The sequence below is a fragment of the Otolemur garnettii genome, unplaced genomic scaffold (assembly GCF_000181295.1).
Source record: "Otolemur garnettii isolate 467f Iridium unplaced genomic scaffold, OtoGar3 scaffold00020, whole genome shotgun sequence".
Lineage (NCBI taxonomy): Eukaryota > Metazoa > Chordata > Mammalia > Primates > Galagidae > Otolemur > Otolemur garnettii.
Window position 1 is genome coordinate 7,967,402 of NW_003852415.1, and position 11,460 is coordinate 7,978,861.

Sequence of the window (11,460 nt, forward strand, 5' to 3'; positions counted from 1 at the left end):
TTATGGTTATGACTAGTCTGAAAACAGACTTCCTCTATAATTAGAAATTTTGTTTATCTATAAGTAAATCCCATAGCTTGAATAAACATGAATTATTGAAGGTATGTAAATAAACAAGATGGCCTCCTAAATCCAGGTGACAATCTCAGCATGACTATTGAGGAAACATCCAGGTATTACGTTATCAACTGATGTGATAGAAGGTGGAATACACAACATCTCCTAGAATGTAGTCTAGCCAAAAGTATTTTACTTGAGTTCACCATTCTTTAGCTGTGACATCATGTCTACAGTAAACATAGGTGATGGAGAAATAAACTAAAGGATGCCATGAAGAAGCTAACAAACAGAGGTAAAATATTCTGTGGAAAAACAGGCCCTACTTCTAACAAAGACAAAAACAATAAGGGGATATGCTAGATATAACGAAACGTCAGCGTAGTCCTGGACTGAATACTGGTTTGGACAAAACAGGTATAAAGAACATTTCTTTGTTCAACACCACATAAATATAGTGTAGGTATTACATGACAATAAAATGTGCTGGAAGAGAAAGGTGAAGGTTGTTAATGGAAAAGAGCAAGTATATAGTAGACAACAGCATTTCATTTTAATAAAAAATTCATGTGCATATATAAATAAAAAGAAAAGTCCAGAAGGACGTGCATGCACTAACACATTATCACTGCTCATATCTGGTGGCACATAGGTGATGTTTACTTTCTAACTTTGTTAGCTTACGTTCCTAGTTTCCTATAATGGACATGTACCTCTTCTGTAACAAATATGTTTTTAAAAAAGACACCAAGATTAACAAGAGTAGCAGTTTGTGAACTTTGGAAAAAAGGCAATGGCAACTCATTTCAGATAAAAAATAAGTACCTTCATATTTCATTCTCTACTGATCTAGTTTGGTAAAGTACAAACGCAATTGTGGCAAAATGCAACTGCAAAAATGTGTTCCTTGATCATGAATGGTTTTAGATTAAGGAAAAAGAAGATTAGTAAAATAGTCTGCCACGAAACTGGTATTCAAAGACGTTTTGTCTTTCAGAATTATTAAAAGAAGTCATGGCATAGACAGTAAAACTGCTGCTCAAATTAACAAGTGCTGTGTACAGAGAGATTCTGCATTCAGAGTGCACTTACAGTTTGTCCCTTGGGAGAGCCTTCCTCAGTTAGTTTCTCAAACATCTCTTTAGCCACCTGGATATTCTGTGTCAGGTAATCACCGAACAAAAGGGCATACGACACTCTCTCCAGAGCTTTGGTATGGTTCATGCTGGCTGCCTTTTGAAGATATCGATATGCTCTTTAAATATAAGCAATTAAAAAAATTAGTAAAGTTTTGAAGCTGCCTTTAAGATTTTTCAAGATCTGCTAAAATGTAGCATAAATAATTTTCTTTTGTTACAGAATCCCTCTGATATCTTATTTTCACTAAGTCATGTTACTTACACATTTTAGAAAGCATCCTGGCTATTTTGTTTTTACATGAGGTACCAGTTCTCCTGACGGCTTGAAATAATCTAATAACACTAATAGTTATTCTAAAATCTTCTATGAAAAAAGATTAACTAGACTGCAATAATGTCCAGTTAATAATCCAATAATAACCATTGCAATTTTCTTTTCAAATCTTTACACAGATTGTATTGAAAGTCAGCTGAAATTACAAAAACATAAGATGTTAGAAGCCGACTGTTTGTTTTATGTTCTTTCTAAACTGCATTTGAAAATTACAAAATGAACAACACATCTTTGATTTCACTCATTGTTCACTCCTGTGAACAATCTATATTTATGACCTTTTTATCTTAAACTAAAATCTGATAAAAGCAATGGCACTAATACCCACAAATCATATTATATTTCCTTGTAATGAGATTGAGAAATCTTCTGTATCTCTGGCAGTACAGTTTAAAAAAGAGAAAGTAGTTGGCTACTTGCCTCAGTAATGACCTATCTTGGGGAAAGAACGGACTCAGCAATGCTACCTACTCTCTTTTTTGGCTTTTCTTATTGCTTCCATTGAGAATTTTCATTCCAGTCTGATACATCATTTCAGCTTCCTGCATCTGCCGTCTCTTAGCAGCCTCCTCTTCAGCTAGAAACAAATGTCAGATACATTTAAGTATATTTGTATATTTTAATTCTGTACCAATTATTTATTAAACATCAGTATTTATTCTTTCTTTGGGGCAGTTATATAAACACAGTGAATGATCTTTCACTATTTCCAAAGTAGACTAAAACCATTTGGTTTATGTTTGGCCTTTACCTGATACAAGATAAGACTTATTTTAGAAAAATACATAAAATTCCCTGAAGTTACTTTCTTTTAGAGAGCAATACCAAACAGCTCTTGGCACTTTTCTGTTAGTTACAATAATTTTTCTATACAATTCTACTAAAATTTCAGATTATACGCCAAGTTCAGCTAAAATAAGGAAAGAAGGACTTTAGAAAACAGTAGGCAGAAAAACACTGTTGTAGTTAAAAGATACTTTAGCCCTACAATCATTACTATAAATCTTTACAGGGAAAAGTATTTGATTACTTAATACAAATTAGTAAAAAAATGATTTTTTATCAAATAGATAACCTGACTTAATGTTCAAGTTCTCTAATTCTTTCATACTCACTGATTAAAACATCAAAAATCATACAATTATTACAGATTTCTCAAAAATTATTATGCTACTGTAAAACGGCATTTTTAGTAGAAATCCTAAACTTATCAAGGCATAGGCATATTTCATCAAAATATTTATAGAGATAGAAGTGAATTCTTCTCGTAATACAAAAAATAAATCTTTTGTATTAAACTGGTGTACTCAGTAATACTGGCCTACATCCAAAGATGCATTATATTTGTTATTATCTTATAGGAATGTCTAATATGCTATCAGGGCCATTATTTTGAAAATATTATTTGGTATTAAAGGGAATATATTCAAGATTTCCTTCTGTTCTTTCATAGCTAGAAACTTTTCCCTGAAAATATAGGTTGCTCATTGAGTTTAGCACCTTTTCATTGACATTTATACTTAAGATGGTTAAATATATTATATTTGTCAAATGTTACTTTAGGACAGTATATTTCACTCAAAGTATTTTAAAAATATATTATTTATTTTTCTTCCAATTACTATTAACCTTCACCTTAATGTTCCTTTATTCCCAAAAATGTTTTGTTACTTAATGTAGTAGACTGCCTGAACAGTTTACAAAACAACCTGTGTACACCAATGAAAACCACCTCTGAATAAAACATGACTGTGATTAGCCGCTTGAGTGACAGCTTGGAAATAAATATACCACATGCTTCCTGCTCTTAAGTTCACCCCTTAAGGCTATAACCATATCATCAATACTGGCCACTCCAATGTAGAAAAGGATGGCTAGAAAAAAGTCTCCCTCTATCCCCAGAAAGATGAAAAATAACAAAAATAAATAAAAAAAGATCAAAAAAGAAGATAATAAGATGTCCCAGTCATAAAGGAATGTGGATGTCGCCTACTGAGTAATACTTACTTTCACAAAAGCCCCACTTTTCATCAGCCTTGTAGTCATAGGTTGTAGCACACCACAGTCTGCCATCTTCTCTCCCGTCTGATGTACATTCATCGTATTCCTTATCCAGGAAAAGAAAAGGGAAGTGGCAGGGCTCCCCATGTGCTGTGCCTTCAATGGCAGTCAAAGCTAGAATGACAAGAAATAAAAACCTAAACATGAGCATGTCCTCTGGTATTCATGGATTCAGGGCTGTCAATTTCAGAATGTGAAGTCAAAGATGCATTATGCATGATTTATAATAAACGCCATAAAAGGGTCAGCGCTGACTTTGATTAGGAAGGACTTGATGTAAGTGAATTTAGTAAGCATGGCTCTCTGGGGCTACTCAGCATTTATACTAACTAGCTTAGACTTTCTGATGTTCTTGAGATATAACCTTAGAATATTAAAAGTCTACTGCAGGCTGGATGCAGTGGTACAATCCCAGCATTTTGGGTGGCCAAGGTGGGAGGATTACCTAAACCCAGTAGCTCGAATAGATCTTCCTCACTCCAGTCTGGGTGACAGAAGGAAAAAAAAAAAAACCCTCTTGCCCAACCAGTGAGCAGCAAAAAAATACAGCAAAATGCAACTGAATCAATTCTGCTTCTCAGCACAACTCTCTTGTTTTCTGGAAGTCATAAGCTAATTTTTTCAATAAAATAAATTTATACAGGGAACATGTTCCCCCAGGCAGAGTTAATCACTCATGTATTCCTCTGTGATCCTACAGTATTTTATTGGAATACTCATCACAGTTATTGAAGTTATTTTTTTACCATATTCTAGCTCCCACTAGACTTTGAGCTTGTGAAGTAGAGACCTTATCTTTAATTTATTCTATGAATTTTTTCTGACTATCTCTCAGGTGCTGGGAATTCTACCAGGTGCTGGCAATGGGGTTGGTCAGAGGTCTCTGCTATATAGAACTTACTGCCTAGCCAGGAAGAGAGAGATTAAGTAAAAGTGTGATTGATGGGCGTTAGGGAAAAGAAAGCCACTCCTGTCAAGGACAGAAGTTCCAAATGAACCTCAAGGATATGCAAGAGTAAGAGTGGATAGAAGGCTCTGGGGTGGGGTGGTATTGCAGACAAATGGAGCAGCATGTTAACAATCAAATGATAGGCTCAACGCCTGTGGCTCAAGGGGCTAAGGCACCAGCCACATACACCTGAGCTGGTGGGTTCAAATCCAGCCTGGGCCTGTCAAACAACAATGAAGCCTGCAACCAAAATAGTCAGGTGTTGTGGCAGGCACCTGTAGTCCCAGCTACTTGGGAGGCAGAGGCAGGAGACTCGCTTGAGCCCAGGAGTTAGAGGTTGCTGTGAGCTGTGATGCCACGGCACTCTACCCAGGGGGACAGCTTGAGGCTCTGTTCTGGAAAAAAAAAAAAAGAATCAAATGATAGGGGCAGTGCCTGTGGCTCAAAGGAGTAGGGCGCTGGCCCCATATGCTGGAGGTGGCAGGTTCAAACCCAACCATGGCCAAAAACTGCAAAAAAAAAAAAAAAAAAGAATCAAATGAGTATCAAAGTGAACAAGAGAAGAGGCAAACGAAGCCAGATTTGGGAGATCTTTACAAGTATTAATGAGGAGTCTGGACTTTTATCTTGAGAAAAACAGAAAACTCACTGTAGAGTTTTAAGGAGGAGTGATGTGCTCATACTTAATGTTTCATTAAGAGAGTAGAGAATGGAGGGAAGTAAGGCTCAATCCAAGGTGACCAATTTGCTTATTTATTTATTTTTATTTTTTTTGAGACAGAGTCTGAAGCTGTCGCCCTGGGTAGAGTGCTGTAGAGTCATAGCTCACAGCAACCTCAAACTCTTGGGCTTAAGTGATTCTCTTGCCTCAGCCTCCCAAGTAGATGGGACTACAGGTGCCCACCACAATGCCCAGCTATTTTTTGGTTGTATGTGGCTGGCGCCCTAGCCGCTGAGACACAGGTGCCGAGCCCAAGGTGACTAGTTTAAAGGTTGTGACAGTAGTCTAATCAAGAGACAACACTAGCCTGAAGAAAGCAATGAAACAAAAGACATGGATGTGGGCTCAGTGCCTGTAGCTCAGTGGTTAGGGTGCCAGCCATATACACCGAGGCAAGTGGGTTCAAACCCGGTCCAGGCCTGCTAAACAACAACAACAGCAACAAAAAAGAAAGAAAGACAAGGATGTACTTGGGCAGTGCCTGAGGCTCAGTGGGTAGGGCACTGGCCCCCTAGACGGAGGGTGGCGGGTTCAAACCTGGCCCTGGCCAAACTGCAACAGAAAATAGCCGGGCATTGTGGCTGATGCCTGGAGTCCTAGCTATCTGGGAGGCTGAGGCAAGAGAATCGCCTAAGCCCAGGAGTTGGAGGTTGCTACGAGCTGTGACACCACAGCAACTCTGTTGAGGGTGATAAAGTAAGACTCTGTCTCTAAAAAAAACAAAACAAAACACACATGGATATACTGAAGGGATGCTAATGAGGTGGACATGGTAATTCTTTCTGGATGTGTGGATGAAAGGAGAAATGAGTCAAGGAAGACTCCTAGGAATTAGATTTCAGGTATGGACAAACGGTTGCGCTAACTAAGATAGAGAACACTAAAGAAGGAATAGGTTACTGGGTAAGTACTGCTACATTTAAAGTGGCTATGAAAAAAAGGTAGTCTTAGACATCATTCTGGTTGTAGCTAAAGAGAAAATTCTCTAGAACACAGATATGCCGGAAGTCAAAGGCACGCATAAAAATGCTGTGTGAGAAGTATATGAAAAATGGCTTGGTGCCTGTAGTTCAGTGGCTAGGGTGCCAGCCACATACACCGGAGCTGGCAGGTTCGAATCCAGCCCAGGCCTGCCAAGCAACAATGACAACTACAACCAAAAAAATAGCTGGGTGTTGTGGGGGGCGCCTGTCCCAGCACAGAGAATTAAGAGAATCACTTAAGCCCAAGACCTTGAGGTTGCTGCGAGCTGTGACGCCATGGTATTCTACTCAGGGAGACGCCAGCTAAAAAAAAAAGAAGTATATGAAAAGACCAAAGGTCCAGGACTAAGCCGAGAGCCACACATGGTAGGTATGAGTACATGTCCGTTTCCACCAGTTGCTTCTACATGGAGAATTTAATTAGGCAGCAGAGCTCAGTGATGAATTTATGTTCAGGAGTCAGAACACCTCATGCAAATGGTACCGCTTCTTTAATCTCTTACGTATAAAATTACCTGGAGACAATTTCCTCATCACCAAATAAGAATAACAGTCCTTACTGTACAGGGTTACGGTTGCAGAGACTGAGATAAAACATATAAAGGACTTGTCATGGTACCTATCATTTTAGGTAATAATTCAAGAGATAACATATGCTATTATTATTCCTGGCACTCCTGCTCTGAAGGCTAGAAAGTAACTTTTCTTTCTTTCCAGTGTAAGGATACGTGCTCAGATACCAAATTTAAAAAGTATGTTTCAGTACGTTATGAAAGACAAAATGAATTACAAATGGTTTATTACCAGGTAAATGTCATTCATAATCCTCATAATCACTGATCAGAGGCAAATAACTTCTTTACCTTTGATATGTCCAGGTTTTAAAGAAATGATCTTCAATGTAATGTATATAAGCAAAGCATCCCTTAGCCACAATCTCAGAAGGGTCAATCTACAGATCCAAATATGCTTTAGAAAAACCGTGTGCAGAACTGCATGCAGTCTGCAAACCTGAATCTCAAATTATTTAATTTTTCTATGATAACAGAAATCTTTGTGTTAAAAACAAATAGCTTATCAGAGGAATTCTACTTTGCCAACAGAAAGTATGGTTTTAAATACATCTATTGGTATTTTCTTTCATGTGACGAAACTGTGTAACAGAAAAGAAACCAGAGAGAACCAAAAGGTTTTTGGCAACAAGTTTTGACCTTCTGCTGAATCAGAACTAAGCATAGGCAGGAAGAAACTCCAGGATGCACCTGCTTCATCAATTTAGCAAAAACTGAAACTTAAAAAAAAACACATCTAAAAAATGTGTTTATTAGTGAGTTACCAGAAACAATCCAATTGGAACAATCCAATTTGGAAACTTTTACATCTTTAAAACTTGTTTTAAAATCTTCCAGAAGTTACTGACTGGGACGTCCTAGTTTCAAATCAATTATCTCAAGTAGAAATTCCTTATACGAGTGTTAATTTCAGTTAATTTTCTTATGGAAAAATTCTGCAATAATATTGATGCTATCCTTTAAAAAACCTCTGCAAGAACAGTGTTAATTTTAAAACAAAAGTATTCACTGGGGCTGGGCATGGTGGCTTATGCCTATAGTCCTAGCACTCTGGCAGGCTGATGCAAGTGTATTGCTGAGCTCAGGAGTTCAAAACCAGGTTGAGCAAGAGTGAAACCTCATCTCTAAAAATAGCTGGGCATTGTGGTGAGCTGCCTGAGTGGCTGAGTCAAGAGGATCACTTGAGCTCAGGAGTTTGAGGTTGCTCTGAGCTGTGACGTCATAGCACTTTACTGAGGGCAACAAAGTGAGACTCTGTCTCAAAAAAAGTAATCATTGCTCTGGTTTAATGAAGCTGTTTAGTTATACAATTTAAATTAGTGATAACCAGTAATTAAATATGACACAACATAAAAGGGGGGAAATGTGTTAAGTCAATTCTGCAGGTTCATGTAAAAATTCACATTTCCTAAACAAGGAATTGTATTTGACTCTATATAATAATGACATAATCTACTTGGACTTCAGGAGTAAAATATTTTATTTATGCACATGAGAATTTATTATAATAACGAGTAGACTGCTTTATAGTTAGTCAACTAGAAATCTGTTCTTGCAAAGTCAATTAAAATCACTCAATAAAGCTAGAAAACCAAAACCAAACCAAACAAAAAAACCCCAAACAAACCAAAAACACCCCATGAAACTGAAAACATTCAGTGCTGCCCAAAGTCTGGGTAAATAGGGACCTTCATACTGTTGGCAGAAATATAAACGGGTTGGCAGAAATATAACTTCTTAAAGAGGGACATTTAATAATATTTATTAGAATTTAAACAGTCCCCATCTTTAGATCTACCTTTTCTATGTCTAAGATGGTTACTTACAGAAATGCTCCCACAAATACACAAACAAGTATGTATATTACTTCTCTTATGTGTAAGAGAATACTTATGCAGTATTCTAATTTTAAAAGCATAAAATCAAAAAGAACTCCAAGGTTTACTGAAAGGAGATTGGTTAAATCAAGTATGGTGCAGCCATTAAACTGAAACCTGGCACCAACAACACAGAAGGGATGAGGGGTCCCTAGAGAGCACTGCAGACAGGGAGAAGGATTGAAGCCTGAGTTGCAGGCAAGCTCATGTTTCAAGGTCAGGCACATACAGAGGAACCAGCAGTCAAGTAAAGAAAAAATCTTCAGAGAAAGAACAAATAGTGGTGAGGGAATCATTACCATGAGGACCCAGAGCTGACCAGGTATTCAACAACTGGAAGGTAAGTGGTGGAGAAGAGAAAGAGTTGTCTGGAGGGGCCTTGAGCATTGCTAGAGTTGGATTAGAGAATAGGAAGAAAGTGTAATCAGGGGTTATAGACAACTCTTTCAAAGAATTATGCTAAAGGACAGCGCCTGTGGCTCAGTGAGTATGGCGCCGGTCCCATATACTGAGGGTGGAGGGTTCAAACCCAGCTCCAGCCTAACTGCAACAAAAAAACAGCCGGGCGTTGTGGCGGGTGCCTGTAGTCCCACCTACTTGGGAGGCTGAGGCAAGAGAATCGCCTAAGCCCAAGGAGTTGGAGGTTGCTATGAGCTGTGACTTCACGGCACTCTACCGAGGGGTAATAAGTGAAAATCTCTGTCAAAAAAAAAAAAAAGAATTATGCTAAAGAGGGGAGTACAGAGTGAGTTGACAGCTCAAGGAGACCTGGAGACAGAAGGTTTTGTTTTTATTCTTACTTTACTATTTTTTAGAGACAGGGTCTTGCTCTGCTGCCTGGGGTAGAGTGCAGTGGTGTTGTGATAGCCCACTGCAACCTCACACTTCTGGCTCAGATGATCCTCCCACCTTGAACTCCAATGTGCCAGTATTACAGGTGTTAGCTACGGCGCTCAGCCTTTGCTTTTAATATAGAAGATTATTATTGCATGTTTGAATGTTGAAGGAAAAGACTCCCAGAGACAAAAATGTAAGTGTGGCTAGTATGTTGTTATATATATTGAATTAAATGTCTTGGGAATAAAAACACATCTTTTCCACATTTTTAATTGTAAAATCAAAACTACCACCAAAATGTTAAATTCTTGGTCTGTACAGATACATGTACAGACTTGAGCTTAGTGAATTTCTCATTTTAAGAATTTTTATAGTACCATTAAGTTTAGATGGATATTCTGTTAAATAAGAAAATTAATTATTTAATCACAGTACTTGTCTGAAGCAATCTTGTACCAAGTGGCATTCAAATCAAATATATCTGTAGTCCAAATGGTTGGAAAATAATTATTTATTGACTTCATCAATTTTAATAAACACCAAGATAAAAGCACAATCAACCAACCAATCATAACCAACCTCCCCCTAAATTTGGTACTAAGTACAAAGCATCTTAGTTTAGAGGATTTAAAGTAAACTATATAGTACTGGACTTAAAGTAAATGGCATAAGACAAATAATGAGGTATTCTACTATTGCCTGGGAATATGCTATAGTAATCTTTTGGGGAAATATCAAAGTCTATGATTCGCTACAAGCAGACTGCTTTCACCAAAAGTTGAGAACCACTAAATTCAGTTAAAAAAGTAAATTTGTAAACAAACACATACTCTACTAAGGAAGACATTGCATTACAGATAAAAATGTATTTTTCAGAAGATGTAATGGCATGGAAAAATCAACAAAACCATAGGTCAGAGTTCATACAAAGTTCAGCTCTATGATAAGCAACTAACTGTTTTAAAGTAGAAATGGAAAAAGCCCTGGCCCCTGTACTAAGATAAAGTGACAAACTTCATGACAATTAGGTGACAGGCACTGTCAAAAATCATCCAAAGTAAAGTTGCTCAAGAAAACTACTATTTGAGAACAGTGGGGTTTCTCTACATAATGACTTTAAAGATTGTTGAGTTTCGAAAAGGCTCTGGTGGGGATAAGGATGCATAAAGATGGTTTTCTAAAGGTGTTTTCTTACACAAACAATTTCTTGTAAAACCAAATGAAACGAAAGAAACACCACCCAAAAAAATCAATCCTTTTTCACTAAAGTCAGGATGTGCTGCAGGTAACTGCCTATGTTTTCTCTACCACCTGTCTTCTGTTTAATCTGATCAATTTGGTTAAGGGTGGTTCCTTCCCTGCCACTGCCATATAAGCAAGAAGGAAGTGGAACTCCACACTATTACTCAACTTGCTTACTTCAGAACCTGATTTTAACAATGATTTAGTAAGTTTAATCTTGGCTCCTTTTGTATCATTTGTAATGTCATAAAATGCTGCTTATTCTATTTAATGTTTCTTCTTTTTATTTTTTAAGACTGCAAGGATGTTTGTTGCAGAAGACTGAACAATGGGAGAGTATACAAAATTAAAGAAAAATCACAGTCATTTTTCCTTCTCTTTTTTTGAGACAGGGTCTTACTTTGTTGTCCAGGTTAGAGTGTAGTGTTGTGATTGTAGCTCACTACAATCTCACACTCCTGGGTTCAGGTGATCCTCCTGGTTCATTCTCCTAAGTAGCTGGGACTATAGGCCTGTACTGCCACACCTGGCTAATTTTAAAAAATGTTTTGTAGAGATGGGGGTCTTGCTATGTTGCCCAGGCTAGCCTCAAACTCCTGGCTCAACTGATCCTCCTGTTTTAGCCACACAAGTGACTAAGACTACAGGCACACACCATCACGTCAGACTAATTTTTTTTTTTTTTTTT

At 37.5% G+C, this 11,460-nt stretch overlaps 1 protein-coding gene across 1 annotated transcript in view; it reads right to left on the reverse strand.

Moving 5' to 3' along the window:
* SEL1L (SEL1L ERAD E3 ligase adaptor subunit) overlaps nt 1-11,460 on the reverse strand; it is a 66,476-nt gene that overhangs the window by 30,104 nt on the left and 24,912 nt on the right. The window contains exons 4-6 of the mRNA XM_023511495.1: nt 3,538-3,705; nt 2,002-2,107; nt 1,150-1,312 (exon numbers count right to left, since the gene is read on the reverse strand). Of these exons, the coding sequence (XP_023367263.1) occupies nt 1,150-1,312; nt 2,002-2,107; nt 3,538-3,705 (437 nt within the window). The remainder of the gene's footprint in view (nt 1-1,149; nt 1,313-2,001; nt 2,108-3,537; nt 3,706-11,460) is intronic.